Genomic DNA, 18,515 nt, shown 5'->3' with positions numbered 1-18,515 from the left:
TGTTGCAGCTTACAACCACTTGTAACTCTGGTCCCAGGAGATCTGATGCCTACTTCAGCCCTCTGCAGGTTCCAGGGACACACATAGTGTACAGAGACATTCAGGAAATGCACCCATATATACAAAATAGTAATAAAAATAAAAGAATTGTGACCTTTTTCTTGTTGGACTAACAGGTGGTGACTTAACTCAGGAACTGTCCAGCCCCTGCGGTGGCTGCAGTTAGGAATCTCAGGGTCTGCTCTGAGCCTTGGATAAGGCGGAGGAACTAACTGTAGCCGCCTAGATGCCAAGAAAGCCCAAGGTTACCAAGAGCAGGCTAGAAGACATGCCCTCGCTCCAGTGAGCACAGCAGCAGGTCAGGTTAACCTTGCATTACAGTCTTGGGGAAAACATTTTCTTAAATGACCAATCGTGTCCACATCAGAGCTGGGCAGAGTCCGACTTTCTGGGCAGACAGCAAAGGAGACCGACACAGTGGTTCAGCCTTTGTCTCCACCTCTTGTGTCCATGTGTCCCTCAGCTCTCTACATTAGGTGCATGGTTAGCCACGTGCGGTGGCACAAGCTTTTAATTGCAACACTCAGGATACAGAGTTTGAGGCCAGCCTGGACTACACAGCAAGTTCCATGCCAGACAGAGCTACACAGTGAGACCCTATGTCAAAACAAAACAGAGTAACCCGCTCACTTCCTCAGCCAAAAAGCACAAAAGAAGGAATAGGACCCCAGATGCAACCCAAATGCAACTCAGGTGGTAGAGTTCCTGTCTAGCATGCATGAAGCTGTGGGTTAGGTCCAAAGGACTTTTTTTTGGGGGGGGTGTCTTTTGAGACAGGGTTATCCTGTGTAACAGAGGCTGTCCTGGACTTACTTTATGTACCAGGCTGGCTTCAAACTCATAGAGATCCTCTTGCCTCTGCCTCCCAAATTCTGGGATTAAAGATGTGCATCACCACACCCAGTGATCTTAAATCTGGAAGTGGTGGTACACTGTTTCAATCACAGCACTTAGGGGGCTGAGGCAAGAGAAACCAGAAGTTCAAGGTCATCTTCAGAAGTACCTAGGAAGTTGGAGGCTACTTGAGACTCTCTCAGCAAGACAAAACAAACAAAATCAACAACAGAGGGGAGCTGAGGAGAGAGGAATTCCATAATCCCCCTTGAGGCCACACCCCAAAGATCTAGGGACATCTGATAAACCCTGCCTCATTGTCTTAGTCAGGGTTTCTATTCCTGCACAAACATCATGACCAAGAAGCAGTTGGGGAGGAAAGGGTTTATTCAGCTTACACTTCCACATCGCTGTTCATCACTGAAGGAAGTCAGGACTGGAACTCAAGCAGGTCAGGAAGCCATGCAGAGGCCATGGAGGGATGTTCTTTACTGGCTTGCCTCCCCTGGCTTGCTCAGCCCGATCTCTTATAGAACCCAAGACTACCAGACCAGAGATGGCACCACTCACAAGGGGCCTTTCCCCCTTGACCACTAATTGAGAAAATGCCTTACAGTTGGATCTCGTGGAGGCATTTCCCCAACTGAAGCTCCTTTCTCTTACCACTTAGCCCGCTTTGGGGAGATCCACGTCAAGGTAGAGATAGGTTACCCTGACAATTCTGATGTAGTGGTAACTTGCCAGGAGAATTCTTGAGCATTTTATAAGTATTACATGGGATACCACCACCATGGTGGGTGTGACCCTGGTGTAACCATTTTGGTTGTCACTGTCCTGGGGATGAACCCAGGGCCTTGCACATGCTCGAAAGAACTCTATCATTGAGTTCTATCTCCACCTCCATAAATTTGTAAACCTTTTGCTTCATCCTCTCAAGTGCTGGGGTTACAGAATATACTACCCTGCCAGACGCCCCACCCCCCTACTTATGAAGAAAGACATATGACAAAGAAAGCCTGGCACCTAGAGCGACTTGCTTACCCCAGGCCGTCTGTTGCAGTCTTGCTCCCAAATACTATACTGTTCTCTGTCCTTGGGCTTAGCTGCTCTGCTCTACCTATGAGGTGAGCATAGCCAGAGATGGGGAACCCATCTCTTATGGCCATGTCTTCAGTGGTTAGCTGTGCAGCACAGCCATCAGTGAGGACCACTATCAGTGAGGACCACTTGTTCTTTATAGTTTGTCTTGAGGTGGCCTGGCACAAAGTCTAGGATAAAAGTGACCTCTGCCTAGGCCACAGAGATGACTCAGTGGTCAAGAGCACTGACTGTTCTTACAGAGGACTCAGGTTCAAACTCCAATGCCCATATACCTCACAATCATCTCTAATTCCAGTCCCAGGGGATCTCACGCCCTCTTCTGGTCCCTTCAGCCACTGCACACATCCCAGCACTGGGGAGGCAGAGGCAGGTGGATTTCTGAGTTTGAGCCAGCCTGGTCTACAGAGTGAGTTCCAGGCTAGCCAGAGGCTGCACAGAGAAACCCTGTAAAACTCTCGTGTGTGTTTGTAAGGTGTATTTATTTCTGTGTGTACTTGTGCTGAGGCCAGAAGAGGACATTATGGTGGGTAATTATTCAATTAACCATGTTCATGTTAGTACTAGAGATTTAACCTCGGTTCCTCATGCATGCACAGCAAACGTCCCGACCCACCACCGGAGTCGTTTCCCCAGACCTCCACTACCTAGTTATTTCTTAATAATATTTTATTATATCTATGTATTTCTGTATGCATGAATGTGTGCGAGTGTGCAAGTGCCATAGTTCCACAGTGCAGAGGTCAGAGGACAGCGTTGCACAAGTGTGTTCTCTCCCTCCACTGAACTCAGATCGTTAGCATGGCAGTGCGCTTCCTCACTCCATGAGCCATCTTGTCACTCCTCCCCACTGTTATTTACATCTGATGCTAGATATTATTGCAATGCAGCTGTAAGCGCTTTTGGGGATGGGGCTGTTTGCTTTTGTTCAATGTGAGCCTGACCCAGGACTTCCTGAGGAGGGTCACTTCCTTCTGAGCAGCAAGTGCAAAAACCCTGCAATTGACAGGCTGCTGTTAAGTTTATATTACTATTTATTTCCAGCAAACACTATTCTTTCTTTATATCTACATTCTTTTTTGTTTGGTTTGTTTTGTTTTTTTGAGACAGGGTTTCTCTGTATAGCTCTGGTTGTCCTGGAATGCACTTTGTAGACCAGGCTGGCCTCGTTCTTATTTTCTGAGTATTTTAAGAACGGTGTTTTCAGCCGGGCGTGGTGGCGCACGCCTTTAATCCCAGCACTCGGGAGGCAGAGGCAAGCGGATTTCTGAGTTCGAGGCCAGCCTGGTCTACAAAGTGAGTTCCAGGACAGCCAGGGCTACACAGAGAAACCCTGTCTCGAAAAACCAAAAAAAAAAAAAAAAAAAAAAAAAAAAAAAGAACGGTGTTTTCAACTGGGTGGTTGGTGGCATCACACACCTTTCAGCTTTAATCCTGGCACTCAGGAGGCAGAGGCAGGTGGAGCTTTGAGTTAAAGGTTAGCCTAGTCTATCAAGCAAGTTCTAGGACATCCAGGGCTACAAAAGAGGCATTTTCAATTTGTAAGATCATCTGGCTAAAATTTTATAATATGACTCTTTAAATTCCTTAAGAATTCACAAGGACCTTTATGTTGAAATTATTCATGTGTAAGCTTACTGGAATGAGATGGCTTATGAGCTGAGAATAAATACTTTATGTGCTCAGCTCTCAAACATCAATGTGTGGATATTAAGTGAAAAAAAATCAAAGAACACATAATTTAGTTCACATACATTCATTTCTTTCTTTTTGTTGAGGCATTGAACATACATAGGGTGCTGGGTATAATGGTGCACACCTTTAATCCCAGCACTTGGGAGGTAGAGGCAGGCAGGCCTCTGTGAGTTCAAGGCCAGCCTGGTCTACATAGTGAGTTCAGGCTACTGTAGTGGGCCCCTGTCTGGAAAACAATGCAGTGGAGCTATGCTTTACATCCCAGCCATTTTTCCGTCCCTTTTGTGGTGGATAAGAACGGCCCCCATAGGCTCATCTGTATGAAGGCTTGGTCCCCAGTTAATGAACTATTTGGGAAAGATTAGGAGGTGTGGCCTTGTCGGAGGTGGTGTGTCACTGGAGGTGAGCTCTGAGTTTCAAAAGCATATGCAAAGCCCAGTGTCTCTCCCTCTGCCTGCCACCTGGGAATCAGGACGTCTGGAAAGTTCTCAGCTACTGCTCCAGCACCATGCCTGTCTGCTCCCCAACATGAGATAATGGACCCTCTAAAACCGTAAGCAAGCTCCCAATAAAATGCTTTTTAGGGGGAGGGGACTGTAGAGTTGGCTTAGTGGTTAAGAGACCTTGTTCTCTCAAAGGACCCAGGTTTTGAGTCCTAGCACTCACATGGAGGCTTACCACTTCCTCTGGCATCAGACATGCATGTGGTATGTGGTGCACATATGTGCATGCAAAGCAAAACACTCATACGCACAAAATAAATTTTAAAGAAGTTGGGGTTTTTGTTGTTTAAATAAGAGTTGCCTTGGTCATGGTGTCTCTTCACAGCAATAGAACGTTAATGAAGATGCCTTTCCCTGCTCTCACGTAGCAAGCTGGCCTAGAACTCAATATGTAGGTGAGGATGACCCTGAACTTCTGGTCCTCCTGCCTAACTTTAGCTCCTGAGTCCTGGGATCATAGGCAGACACTCACCGCTAACAGTGTGGCACCAGGATTTGAAATCAGATGTTTGTACCTGCTAGGCGAGCATTACCCACTGGCTACACTTCCAGTCCCAGCCCTCATTTCTCTTTTCTTCATATGAAGGGAAAGTTCTTGTTTTTCACCTCATGACACAGCTGTGATGATAGAGACAGAAAAGTCCAAAGCAAAATGTTTTATAATTAGAAAAAAAATTATTCTTTTTCAAGAGTGTGTGTACCACAACATGTAACTCTCAGAGGCCTACTGGCTTAGACCTCGGGTTCCCCTCCTTCCACCATATGTGGTCCTGGGGAGTGGCCTCAGGTTGCCAGCCATGGCAACAAGCATCTTCCAGCCTTGGCAACAAGCATCTTTATTCACAGAACCATTTTGCTGGCCTGCATACTGAAGCTGATCACTAGCTGTTGGGTTTACTGCATGGCTTGCTAATTTTGAAAACCTGTTTGAGTAGTTGGCCACAGCAGCTCTCACTTTTAGTCCCAGCACTCAGGACACTGAGATAAGAGGGTTGCCACAAGTTAGAGGCTAGCCTGAATGACACAGTGAATCCCAGAGCAACCTAGGTTTAGAGGGAAGGTATGGCTAAGCATCACCTAGCACAGTCCAGGTGCTGGGCTGGATTATCAGGACAGCAGAAAATGAAGAATCTAGTTAAGTAGAGAAACAGGTAACTACATAGGCTTTTGGTCCTAGCTCTGTGTGGTGGTGCAGGAATGCTGTGGGCGTATTGTACTACTGATTCCATGGGAGCTGTGGGAACAGATGCTCGTGGAGGAGTACCATCCTTCATGGGTTCTCATCCAGTCAAAGCAGGGAGGAGGGAAAGAGGGAGGGCTCTAGCATAGAGCTGCAGGCACAGCTACCAAGAGACATTCAGGTAGCTAGCCATTCTGATCAGAATAAGCCCCCAAATCAGGGACCTGGGGCTTGGGGAACCCTGAGAGAGCTGTGGGCTTGCTCTTTGTATGTGTGCTTCACTGTTTCTCAAATGCCATTGCAAAGTCAATTTGGAGCTGGGTGTGGCAGCTCGTGACTGTAATGCCAGCACTGGGGAGGTGCAGGTAGGAGGTGATTATTGCTTCTAGAGGACATGCTGGGATATAAGAGACCCTGTCTTAGCGTGTGAGAGTGTGTTCTGCTTGTACATATTTATGTGCACCTTGTATGTGCCTGGTGCCCTCAAAGGCCAGAAGAGTGACGGTGTCAGGTCCCCTGGAACTGTAGTTATAAGCAGTTATTCACATGTGAATAGGGCACAATTTAACAGAGAGCAACTTTGGGTTTATACTACAATCATTGTAGTATAAACATTCATTGAGGACATCGAGTATTAAATATTACAGCTAATGGCTAGGAGGTATCTCTCAGTTGATAGAATGTCAGCCTAGCACATGTAAGGCTCTGGACTTGATCTTTAGCATCACCCCCCTCCCCCTCAACTCCCAAAAGCCTTTTATTTTGAAACAGGATCTTACTATGTAGCTCTAGCTGGCTTTACATACTTTTAATTAATTCTAGTACTCAGGAGGCAGAGGCAAAGCTAATCACTGTGATTTTCTGGTCAGCCTGGTCCAGGCGAGCCAGGGATACATAGTGAGACAGGCTCAAAACCAAAACCCATTATTCTGTTTTGTTTAGTTCTTGTTGATATTGTTTTTAAGACAGAATCTCACGTACTGGTCTCACACTTGCTACATAGCCTAGGGCCACCTTGAATTTCCAACCCCCTTGGTCTCTGCTTCCTGAGTGCTGGGATTATAGGTATGTGCTATATTTACGTAGTGCTGAGGACTGAATGTGAAGGGCTTTGTACATACCACATGCATATTTGATACCCATGAAGACCAGAAGAGGGTGTTGGATCCCCTGGGGATGAATTATAGATGGATGTGAGCTGCCATGTAGGTAGTGGGAGTTGAACCCATGTCCTGAGCCATCTCTGCAGCCCCTAAATCTTTTTAAGAAGTTCCAACTACAGAACCGACACAAGTTGTCTCTGCCTCCTTTTAAAGGGGAGCCCAGGGGCCTTCAGCCAGTTCCTCCAATAGTGTGATGGCATGTCTACCATTGGGATTTGATCTGGATAAACGTTTTGTGAAAGCCAAATGAAGTGGCTCACACATATAAATCTCAGTACTTGCAAGACAGAGGCAACAGGGAATTCCAGGCCAGCTAAAGAGACAGAGCCAGACAATATCTCAACCTCCCAAATTGTGGACACCCCCCTCCCAAACTTTTGTGGAATATTATATAGCTTTAAGAAAGGAGGTGGGGCTGGAGAGATGGCTCAGCAGTTAAAAGAGCACTGACTGCTTTACCAAAGGTCCTGAGTTCAAATCCCAGCAACCACAGGGTGGTTCACAACCATCTGTAACAAGATCTGACTCCCTCTTCTGGAGTACTTACATATAATAAATAAATAATTTTTTTTTTTTTTAAAAAGATGAGTCGGGCAGTGATGGCGCACACCTTTATCCCAGCACTTGGGAGGCAGGGGCAGGTGGATTTCTGAGTTCGAGGCCAGCCTGGTCTACAGACTGAGTTCCAGGACAGCCAGGGCTATACAGAGAAACCCTGTCTCGAAAAAACAAAAACAAAAACAACAACAACAACAAAAAAAACAAACAAAAAAACAAAAAACAAAGAGGATGAAATATGTTGATTTGCTTTGGAGTTGCCAGTGAGTGCATTGGCATTTACGTGTGGCTACTGCGCCTTTGACAAGTTATACAGAAGAAAACAGAAGGCTACTTATGCTCACCATTTGTAGCATTTGCTTGTAATCCCAGCACTTGGGGAAGAGAATCTGTTCAAGGATAACCTGGGCTACATAGTGAGGTCCTATCTCAGAAATAAGGTAGACAAAAAATGCCCCCCAAGGGCTGGTGAGATGGCTCAGTGGGTAAGAGCACCCGACTGCTCTTCCGAAGGTCCAAAGTTCAAATCCCAGCAACCACATGGTGGCTCACAACCATCCGTAATGAGATCTGACTCCCTCTTCTGGAGTGTCTGAAGACAGCTACAGTGTACTTATATATAATAAAAATAAATCTTAAAAAAAAATGCCCCCCAAAAGGCTGTAGGATCAAAGCATGTTTTATATATGTATACTTGTCTATCTGAAAGATGCTCTGGAAGCACATGGAGAGTCTGGAGAGGGTCCTTGAGTGGCTAAGATAGGGAGCAGGGACTGGGGAGTTGGGGGAGGGAGCAGCCACCACAGCCAGCACTGACAGCCTGCTGCTGTGAGAGGGAGAGGTGAGTGGGCGGCAGGAGGCTTCCGTGGGAAAATGCTGAGAGGCCCAGGAGAGTCAGGTAGCTCCATACCCCAGTGATGGGAGACGCAGAAGTCCTTTAGTGATCAGAGCAAGGTGGGAAGACACTGGGCAAAGCTGTCCTGCCCGAGTTACAAGTCTCTGGCACTGAGCAAAAGCCCTATGGGTTGAGGTGGCTTTCAGGCGCCATTATGAAGTCACTGGAGGCAGTTAAGCCTGCTCAGAAAACAAACCATCTAATGGGGGGTGGGGGGGGGGCGGCCTCTACCTCCAGCAATAGCAACATCAAACTTGAAAGTAGCACTTCCTTGCCATGGAGGCTTGGCTGCCTGATGCTGGGGTCATCCCATTCAATTGTGACCAAATAGTGTGAGGGACCCTACCATATGCCCATTTCTCCAAGAGGAATGCTGTCATTCAGGAGCAGTAGGCAGTGTCATAAGGTCTATGGTGTCCCAGAGCACACACCCCTAAGTTCAGAGTAATAATAGCCAATGGCCTCTTACTGGTCTCTGGGGTTTTCCACAGCTTCCTTCTAAAAGGTTCTCATAGCATCTAGAGAGATTTAGGAGCTCATATGTTTCCTGACCAGGGCCAAGTCCATATCCCCCACCAAGAGCCAATCTGGCTTCTAAACACAAGGCTGCTCAGAGCCAGACATGGTAGTTTTCGTTCAGTCCAAAGAAAGACCTGACTCTTAGTTAACTCTTCCTCATTGCTCAAACCTCAGATTTCCTGGAAGCCTCTTGAGTTGTGGGGACTCTGAACAGTGCTTGTCTTCTAGACAGATCTCACTATGTAGTCCAAAACAGCCTGGAACTCTATGCAGACCAGACTGGTCTTAAACTCAAGAGATCCAGCTGCCTCTGTCCCCGTCCCCCGCCCCCCTCCCGCCCCTGCAGGCTGGGATCAAAGGTGTGCTCCCCCACACAGAGCCTCCTGATTGCTTTTTATTCAGGATTCCTCACTAACTCCAAAAAGGTCACTACCTCTTCCTTTACTTGAGACAGGGTTTCTCTGTATAACTCTGGCTGTCTTGGAACTCACTATGTAGATCAGGCTGTCCTCAAGTTCACAGCGATCCATCTACTTCTGCCTCCCAAGTGCTGGGGATTAAAGAAGTGTGCCTCTATGCCTAGCTTATGTCTGAATAGATATGCACATGTGTGAGGGCACATATGCTTGCATACAGGCAGAGTTCAGAGAGGGTATCACATCCCTTGGTACTAGAATTCCATGTATTTGGGGGAATCCTCAGCGTATTAATCTAAATTCTGGTCCTCAGGTCTGTGCAGCAAACATTCAACCTCTGAGCCACTGCTCCAGCCCTAAAGCGTCATCTTTTCTCTAGAGCCATCTCTAATTCATATGAAACTCTTGAGACCTATCTTAATAACGTTACCTCAGATTTGGTCAGTTTACCCTCAAATCTGTCATCACGTCTTGCCAGAAGATACTGGCTTTCTCACGAAAGCCCTAAGTCAACCAGCACCATAGTCTACACCTATCTTCTCCGCTAGTCTTAAAAAGGCAGACCTATGCTACAACAGGGCTCAGGAAAACTCTTGTCCAGCAACTGTGACTATTGGGCTCACCAGAATGTCAGCTCTTAGCATGCTCAATTAACACCACTTCTCCCAGTAATGTACAGAAATGTGGAGACCAGAAAGAAGTCTGGGGTTGAAGGAACTTGGTAAGCCACCCCATCCCAGGCAGCAGAGCCAGAGCCCAGCAGTTTCCCCCTTACCCATGCGGCGCAGAGCCGAGGCTGTGGTTCACAGAGTCACAGACACCATTTATTACTGAACTGCACTTTCACCTTCACACAAACTATTTCAAAGAGCTGGAACAAGTGTAGGGTGAGGGGAGAGGAGGGACAGGTGCCCCTCAGAAGCCAGGACCCCTGGTGGGCTTCCCCAGGCAAGGGCAGGGAGGGAGCATCAGGCTGTCAGTCTCTGGGCACCAGCTCTCCACGGCCACGCGCACAGCAAGCCAGCAGCTCCTCACACATAAATACAGACACGCTTAACAAAAATAGTATATCATCTTCACAAGGAATAAAAACTAGTCTCGAATATGTACAGCAGAGAGCCCGGGGTGGCCAGAGCTGAGCTGGGACCCACAGGGATGAGACAGGCCAAGGGTGGACAGAGGAGAGAGAGGCCTGAAGGGCTCCTGGCCAGGCCATTTTGACCTTGGCAGCCCTGCTGCCCAGGCTAGGTGGGGGCAGAACACAAAGACAGGCCCTTGCCGTCCCCCTTGCCTGGGCGCCAGGCTCTTCTTCCTGCCCTTCCTGCCTGAGGTAGGGAAGCCCCCGGGGCTCCCACAGCTGCTCTGTTTAGCTTCCCCTCACTTCTGGGCTGAGGCCAGAGTCCCTTGACCCTGTGGCCAACACCCAAGGCAAAGATGCCACAGGCCAATCTTGCAGGAAGTGAGGCAGCTGAAGTCATTAACAGCTCTGGGGCACCTATCTTGGGCCCATTGGTCCCTCAGTCATGGTCATGGGAGCCAGGGGAGGGGTGGTCAAGGATCTTGGGGGGATGCTAAGCTGCAAGAGCCACCCTAGCTCTAGCAAGGTGGACTTTCAGCAGCTAAGCCCCTCCTCCTGGGTGGGGCTAGACTCTAGCCAGAGGCCTCAGGAGAACATTCAGACCACAAGTGGGGGCTTTGGCCAGGCCACAGGTGGGGAGGAGGTTCTGGTCCTTGTCTCATTATCCCAAGCAGCCTGGATTTCTAGTTAGTCAAAAGGGCTAAAAGCACCTCACTCAATGGCTCTTGGGGGGTGGAGATGGGAAGGAGGAGGGAGACCCAGAGACACAGCGGGATGGGAAATGATCAAGTCTGAGGCCACACACATCAAAACCAAGGCAAGCTAGTCTCCTTCAGGGGAAGAGCTCCCTGCTGGAAAAGCATTCCCGAGAGGCTCAGGGGTAAATAGGGTCCCACCAACAAGACAGGCTCTCCTCCCTCACACACCCCTCCCTGCTCCTACCAGCCTCCAAGGAGCTGGTTTAGGGGAAAACCTTGTGAATTTTGAGGTCAAGGGAACTGAGATGTGGGGGGAAGGTGGCTTTCACAGAAGTGTGGTAGATCCTAGAAAGCTAACTGCAGGGGACTCCATCTAGGCCCAACCCTGTGATAGGGCAAGGGGCGTGAGTTGCATGTAGTGGTTCTCCTGGTAGCAATGGTGGCTGAAGAGAGAGTTGTGGTGGGGGCAGGGTGGGAGGTGAGAGGTGAGTGGACGGTCAGTGTCTGGTCACTTCCGACTGAAGAGTGAGCCCAGCAGAACCACACCAGCCACAGTCATGCCCGTCAGGAACCAGCGGTTGAAGCGCTCCTGGCCTTTCCGGCTCTCGGCTGCTGCATTGTTCCCGTAGAGATCCACAAAAGTGTCCTATAGGGACAGAGAAGGAAAGATAGACACTGTGTGAATCTTTGCACAGAATGGGCAGAAAGGGTCATCTCCATGTCACAGCACTAGTGCCCACCATGGTTAGAGAAAAGGTTAAAGCTGACCTTCTGAAGCCCAGCTGGGGAAGACCAACCCGGCTTACTGCTGAGAACACAGGTGCAGAGAGTGTGTTATGCCTTAAGAAGCAACAGACAGCTTGGAGGGAACACCAGCAGGGACTACTAGGAGACAGGGGCATGCAGGAGGTGGCACATAGGGTGTCATCACAGCACTAGAGGCTGAGTGGACACCAAGACGACTGTCAGGCTCTGGCTTGCCCATTACTAGACTACAAGGAGGGGGGGTTCTCAGAGCGGTTTCACTGGGGCACTCAGTTAGTGGTCTTGGGACGTTCGTTCAGACAGGAGATTCTTCCCCTTGTAAAGAGACCTCAGCCAGAGCTGGCTAGTAGGTGGGGAGAGCATAGCAGAACATTCAACATGGACACAGAGAGGCCATTTCTGTTCCCACCCCAGGGCTGTCAGTCTTGTACCAAGGAGGAATGCTCTCTGCCACGAAGCTTAGTCATCAGAAGAGTACATGACTCAGTGGGACAGCCAGCACATGGACACGATAGCCTTGAGGCCAGCAAGGCTCTTTCTCAGGCAGCTGGGACTTTTGAGAAGCAAGGAACCTGATTAAGGTCACCATACTAGGTCACTGATACAAACAGAATCCAAACTTGGTACTTGGCCCCTAGAAATAAGTGTTGAGCATATGTCTGTGGAATTAAATGTTGATGTTAGAGCCCATGCTATTGCTTCTATGGGGGTCTGTCAGTCTCCATCTGGTCTCAGTTGGCTAGGTGGAGGCTCCCTGATAAGACTTCCATCTCCAGGGGCTCAGGGCCCCACCTCCCAGTGTGCTCATTCAGGATGCAGCCTGGTCCATTTCTTATCTTCTGATAACCCACCCCACCACCATGCACTGCAGAGAAAACTGCTTAAAAACACTGACCAGGTCACTGTCGACTGGCCAGGTTACTGCACACTGAACACAGTCCCCACTCTAGCGGCTTCCTCAGTACTGAATGGGGCATCTTTGCATCCTGGTACCTAGCAGTAGGATGGCACAAGCTCTGAGCAGACTGACTCAAAAAGATCAGTATTTATGATGCTTTTGAAGAAGCAGTAGTGAGCCATGAGCCCTTATGGCTCCTCCTCATCCACTTAGAGAACCAGAAGCAGCAAGCAGATGGTAAGTCCTTTCTGCTCACAACACATCCGACTCTCCAAACTCTTCGTCCTCCCAAGGTGTCCTCACACCAGAGCTGTCTGCCTCCCTCCCCATAGCTGTAGACCAGTGAGTCTCTCTTGTAAAAGTAACTTTTATTGGCCTGTTGTAATTGTTGTCTGGGAGGCTTACTGTCTCTGTCTGCTAACCTAAGCCTTGTCCTGGAAGATTCTAGTCTCCATACCATCTAATCTAGACCTAGAATGTTTTCAGCCTCTGAGATTTGCTGCTGAATAAGCTCATCCTTTGTTGTTCTTCCTGAACTTTGGCTGGCTGGTTCAACTCAGCTGTTCTGGCTCAGATTCCTCTCCCAGCTGACTGATTCAATCTGGCTTCTCTCTTGGCCTCTGAATTGCTCTACCTGGCCTCAAACTAACTCTAGCAGCCTCCTCCTTCTCAACTCTACTGTCCTGCTCTGCAGGAACTCTCTTTTCCTGTACTGTCTCTCCCTTAGTAGCTTCCCTTCCCTTTCATCTTGTGAGAGTTAGGCATATCTTTTTTTTTTTTTTTTTTTGGTTTTTCGAGACAGGGTTTCTCTGTGTAGCCCTGGCTGTCCTGGCACTCACTTTGTAGACCAGGCTGGCCTCGAACTCAGAAATCCGCCTGCCTCTGCCTCCCAAGTGCTGGGATTAAAGGCGTGCGCCACCACGCCCGGCTGAGTTAGGCATATCTTATTCTGTCAAATCTTTACCTGATTTGTCACTGTGTCTGCCACTCAACTAGACATCACTTTCAAACATGGGCGCTTCCTTCTACAAACTAATTTTACTTTCGTTGTTTGGTATTAAAGGTGTGAAATAAGAGCGTGTCTGTGTTCCAGCGAGAGGGATTAAAGGTGTGTGCCAAGGGCTGTGCCACACTAACTAGAAAAAGGTTCAAATATCCTAACACTCTCTGCCCCCTACGCTGCCTATATGGTGTCTTTGTGACCACACTGTCTAGAGCATCCACACTTGTGCCCACCCCAACCTTGCTATAGGTCCTTTTCTCAGCATACTATGTTCTTTTCTTTCTCCTCTCCTCTTCCACTCCTTTTCCAGAGACAGGACCCAGAATTCTCAATCCTCCTGCCTCAGCACTAAGGTTACAGGTAGCCACACCCAACTCCTCAGCACTTCTCATGGCCACAGCATACATTCTATTTTGCTACAATTTGCCTCCTGTACTAGGTATGTCTAGTTGGGAGCTGAGATCCTGTCTTGTACTTAGAAAAGGGTCTGGCAGAGAAAGCTCACGACACACAGATGGTAAGTTAGGCTGGTGCTAACATTCAACCCCTCCTGGTTTTGCCATCTCTCTTTGCTGCATCATATTCTCTTGTATTACCCTCTACATTTGTAAGTACACTCTGATCTTCACAACAAAGTGGCCTGGTGACATAGTTTTGAGTTCATCCCTGGGAAGTTGAGCAACACATGACTGCATACAAGGAGAACAAATACACTGCACGTCTGCTAAGCCCCAGCTATTGCTCCATCTTCCCGTAGGGCCCTCAGAGGTAGGTGAGAGTCTCATTTCCCAACCGAGGTAAGACGTCTGGTGCTTAAGGCTTGGAACACATTAACTAACAGGTAGTAGAATGGTGCCAGCCTGCAGGGATGGCCTGCCTTCACAGGACAGGGCTGCTGTGTCCTATACAATACGTGGCATGTGTGAGGCCCTGAGGTCCATCTTTAGTAAATCAGAGTGCCTGCTGTTCCAGTTTCCATCTGTTGGAAATGGGAGACCTTTCACAGTACCATAGGGTTTTAAGGCAAAGGCGGCAGAGCCAAGCCCTGGGCAGAAAGCAGTGGCTAGCTGTGCCTTTGTTTCATCCATCCTGGTCAGTCCCTATTCGCCTTGGCAAACCAGAAAACTTAGGAAGACTGAGGATGTAGCACAGTTGGTAGAGTGTCTGGCTAGCCCGCATGAAGCCTTAGGTTCCTGATACCCTACATATAACTGGTATGGTGGCGCATGTCTAGAACTCCAGCATGAGGGAGATGGAGGCAAGAAGTTGAGAAGTTCAGGGTCATCCTCAGATACATGCGGAGTTTGAGGCCAGCCAGTTAAGTAGGCCCAGGTAAAGCAACAAAACGAAGAATGAATAGAGTCCTGGGCTGTGGGAAGAAAAGAGGCCACAGCTAAAGAAAGAAGACTTGGTTATCTCAAGGGGCCACAAGGAATCAGGGACACTGGGGTGGTTGCCAAAACACAGAGCCTGGCTCCCGCCCTGGAACTTTCCTGAAGTAGAGTGACTGACAGCCACAGGAAATTTTCGGCACTGGGGCTGGGCTGGAGTAAACAGGCCTTGTCCCCACGAAGGCACAAAGCGTTCACTGTCCAGGAACAGTCATTCCAGGGAGGAGGGGACACAGAGAACAAGGCACCGACCACTCCTGTTTCTGTTCCTAAGCTGCATTCTTGGCCAGGGTGTTCTTGCTCAGAGCTCCTTCTCCTGACGGCAGTAGGGCTTTCAAGGGCGTGGATCCTGGTAGTGGCTTTTGCAGAGAACGGAGCAGAATGGGGCGTGCTGTTCCCGGGGCGGGGGCTGGAGAAGCTGTGGTGTGGGTATATTTAGCCCAGGTTCACACGACATACTTGGAAACAAACAGCCATTTTCTCAGCGGGCGGCTGCTTTGGGTAAATAAACAGGACTGTTGCGCTCTTAGGTCTGGAAAAGCAAAGATAAGCCTCCACTGCTCCTCAGGGCTCCCACTGATTTTACTACGAAGTGGACAGGGGACTGAAGTCATAAATACTCCCAGGAACCCCAGGCCCAAGGTCCGCTGGACTCAGCATGGGCTAAAGTGAAGAGAGAGAAATCCCGTGGCGTTGCCTGCTGCCTGTGTGTGGAGTACAGTGTGGCTGGGGACACAATGCTAATGACCTACCCAATAGTCATAGACTCCCACCAAGCACAACAAATTCACAAGGCCAACCCACAGCAGGTTTGGAGTAGAGCCCAGCCTCAGTCAGACTCCAGTTTTCCTAACTTTCACTCCAGAAGTCCAGTCTAGGACCCATCTAAAGGTCTTTCCTTCCAACATCACAGAGTTTCCAGTAGTCATGGCCACATACACTGAGGGGCCTGACAGTCTAGTCTCCACTCCCTCTTCAAAACTAACTTTTTCCTCCCCGCCCCCTCCTTTCTTTCTTTCTCTAATTTTTTTCCAGACAGGGTTTCTCTGTATAGCTCTGGCTATCCTGGAACTCACTTTGTAGACCAAGCTGGCCTCAAACTCAGAAATCCGCCTGCCTCTGCCTCCTGAGTGCTGGGATTAAAGGTGTGCGCCACCACCGTGGCCCAGTTCTTCAAAACTTTCTTCCTCAACCAGCCCACGAAATCCACTGTGGAGTTCCCTCTTCCCTGCTTACTTCCTCCCAACTCTGCAGCCAACTTCTCTCTGTGTCCCAGGGTCTCTACACTTCCAGTTACATCACTAACGTTCACAGAGCAACTACCATGCTTCAAGGCCAGTCCTGGAGATAGGCAGTAAACAGGACTTCCAGATGTTTTATGTTCTAGTACATTCTTAGCAGTAGTGAGATTACCTCTAAAGGGGCCCTGTGAAAAATTCGTAGCTATTCTAACTGTGGTTATACACAGTGCATAAAAACAGTATTTCATTATACTATTCTAATTTTATGGGAAGGGATTTAGTATAAAAGTAAAGAGATTCTTTTTTTTATTTCCAAGATTTATTTATGTATTTATTTTATGTATGTGAGTACACTGTTACTGTCTTCAGATACACCAAGAGAGGGCATCAGATCCCATTACAGATGGTTATGAGGCACCGTGTGGTTGCTGGGAATTGAACTGAGGACCCCTGGAAGAGCAGTCAGTACTTTTAACTGCTAAGCTATCTTTCCAGACCCAAGAGATTCTTGAGGGAAGGTTTGAAAGACAAGAGAAGGTGGTGGAGTGGAGGCTGGCGAGGGACTTGGTGGTTGAGAGCACCGACTGCCCTTCCAGAGGACAGTCAGTCAGAGGACAGCTTTGCCCTTTTCAGCAGCCACACAGAGCCTTATAACCATATGTAAGGTGACTCTAGTTCCAGAGGACCTGATGTGCTCTCTGGCCTCTGCTGGTACTACATACATGTGGTGCACAAATGTAATTCAAGCAAAACACCCATACAAATGAAATAATATAAAAAAGTAAGAAAAAGGAAAAGAAAGTATCACAAAAAACAGTAAGGTCATTTCATAGACCATGGGGCTTAGAAGCAAGAGTGGGAGTATCTGCTATGGGTAGAGTCATCAGGAAAGTTGAGGAGGCCCCGATGATGGGCCAGTGCCAGCCAGGGGAGGGCTAAAATGCCTTAGGTGCAAAAGAGCATGTTCCCAGGGCCTTGGATGTTGCTCAGTGACAGAGCACTTGCTTGGCATACTTAATGTCTTCAATTTTATGGGTAGCACTAAAAAAAAAAAAAAATCAGGTTCCACCAGAAATTCTAAAGGCACAAAGATCTTGGCAGGATAGAGAAGGGAAGCCCCTATCTTTGTGCTGGTCTCCCCTATCAGTCTTGGGACAGAATGCAAGCAGGACCAAGCCTAAGCCAGACCTTGAAACCTAGCTCACCTAATCAGGTGTAGACTGACTTTTAGACAGATTTCTGCCCAAAGGCAGCTAACTGAATGACTCAACTTCCCTCCTCAACTAACTACGACACCAAAGACGTCATGGTGACATGATGTCTGGGAGGGCAGGGGCTCACCAGAGGCTGAGTATAGTCCCAACCTGAATGCAGCTCTCTTCCCTTTTCTCTCTCACCTGTATCCACACTTCCTTCTTCCCAAGTGTGATCATGAGCAAAGTTACTCATCTCTCTGGTTTCTAGTGTCTGGTTTCATTTGTTAAGAAGTAAGAAGAAAGCCCTATGTGACAGCTGGCTGCAGTACTCAGGACTGAACCCATGCTAGACAAGTGCTCTCCATAGAGCCGCACATTCTCGGCACTCTGTTTAAGAGATGGGGTCTGACTGTGTTGCCCAGGTTGGCCTTGAACTTTACCTGCAGCAAAGACTACCCAGAAGCTTGAGATGCTTCTGCCTCAGCCTTCCAAATGGCTGGAATTACAGACCCGGGTCACCGGTTCTGGTCCTTTATCGTGTATGTGCCAGTCTGAGCACTTTACCTCTGGTAGCCCATATTCCCCAACCATCTATGCTCCAATTCACTTGAAAGATGATTCTTTGTCCTGTCTCCCCCATTGCTTCTGACCTGTTATCTCTAGAGCCTGGCACTGTATTTGGAATGTGGCAGGTCCTATAAAGGTCTCTACTGTAGATAAATGAATGAAAACTTGTGTTTAATGTTCAAGGCATTTTTAATAACCCTTGCAAATGTGAATGTGGAAGTTCTAGGTCACTCAAGATCCTTATATAAGTGGTGATGGGTTTGGGGTTTTTATTCATTCTGATGTCCTCTTGTGAGGTGCTGATCTGCCCTTTCTATAGGTCAGCTCATCAGCTGTCCCCACATACTGCCACTGGGTACCACTTGTTGCCCACTTGAAGCCTACATATCTGAAGCAACAATTAGGCTGGGCTCTTCTCAATTTCCAAACAATAGACCTTCTGCTGCCCTGATAATGAGCCATGCTCGTGTACCTCTGCGAAGGGAAGAGGAAAGTAAACTGTGGCTCAGAGTCATTAAGAGACCTTGCCAAAGTGGGTAGGGTAGTTTAAGCCCAAAGTGTCAGGCAACAAAACCCATATTCTAGGCCATGGTCAGGGTCTGGGTCCTTCAAAGAGAGTATGGTGGTCTAAAGCTATCAGCCAAATGAAAGAGTCCCATCCAGTCAGTTGAGAGGAGCCCCAGGGAGAGGACATGATGAGAACCAGGGAAAGTGAAACCTCATCCTGGCTTCAGTGAGGAACAAGCAAGCCCCTGTG

The 18,515-nt window shown here is 48.3% G+C and overlaps 1 protein-coding gene across 4 annotated transcripts in view; it reads right to left on the bottom strand.

Moving 5' to 3' along the window:
* Nucleotides 1–9,723: 9,723 nt before the first annotated feature.
* Nucleotides 9,724–18,515, bottom strand: part of Bcl2l1 (BCL2 like 1) — a 51,724-nt gene continuing 42,932 nt past the window's right edge. For all 4 annotated transcript variants that reach the window (XM_021155074.2, XM_029471115.2, XM_021155070.3 and 1 more), the window contains exon 3: nt 9,724–11,343. In XM_021155074.2, coding sequence (XP_021010733.1) covers nt 11,206–11,343 — 138 coding nt within the window. In that variant the 3' untranslated portion in view covers nt 9,724–11,205. The remainder of the gene's footprint in view (nt 11,344–18,515) is intronic.

Source organism: Mus caroli, unplaced genomic scaffold, assembly GCF_978045245.1.
Source record: "Mus caroli unplaced genomic scaffold, Mus_caroli_1 scaffold_2, whole genome shotgun sequence".
NCBI classification, from domain to species: Eukaryota; Metazoa; Chordata; class Mammalia; order Rodentia; family Muridae; genus Mus; species Mus caroli.
This window is presented reverse-complemented; position numbering and strand designations above follow the sequence as displayed.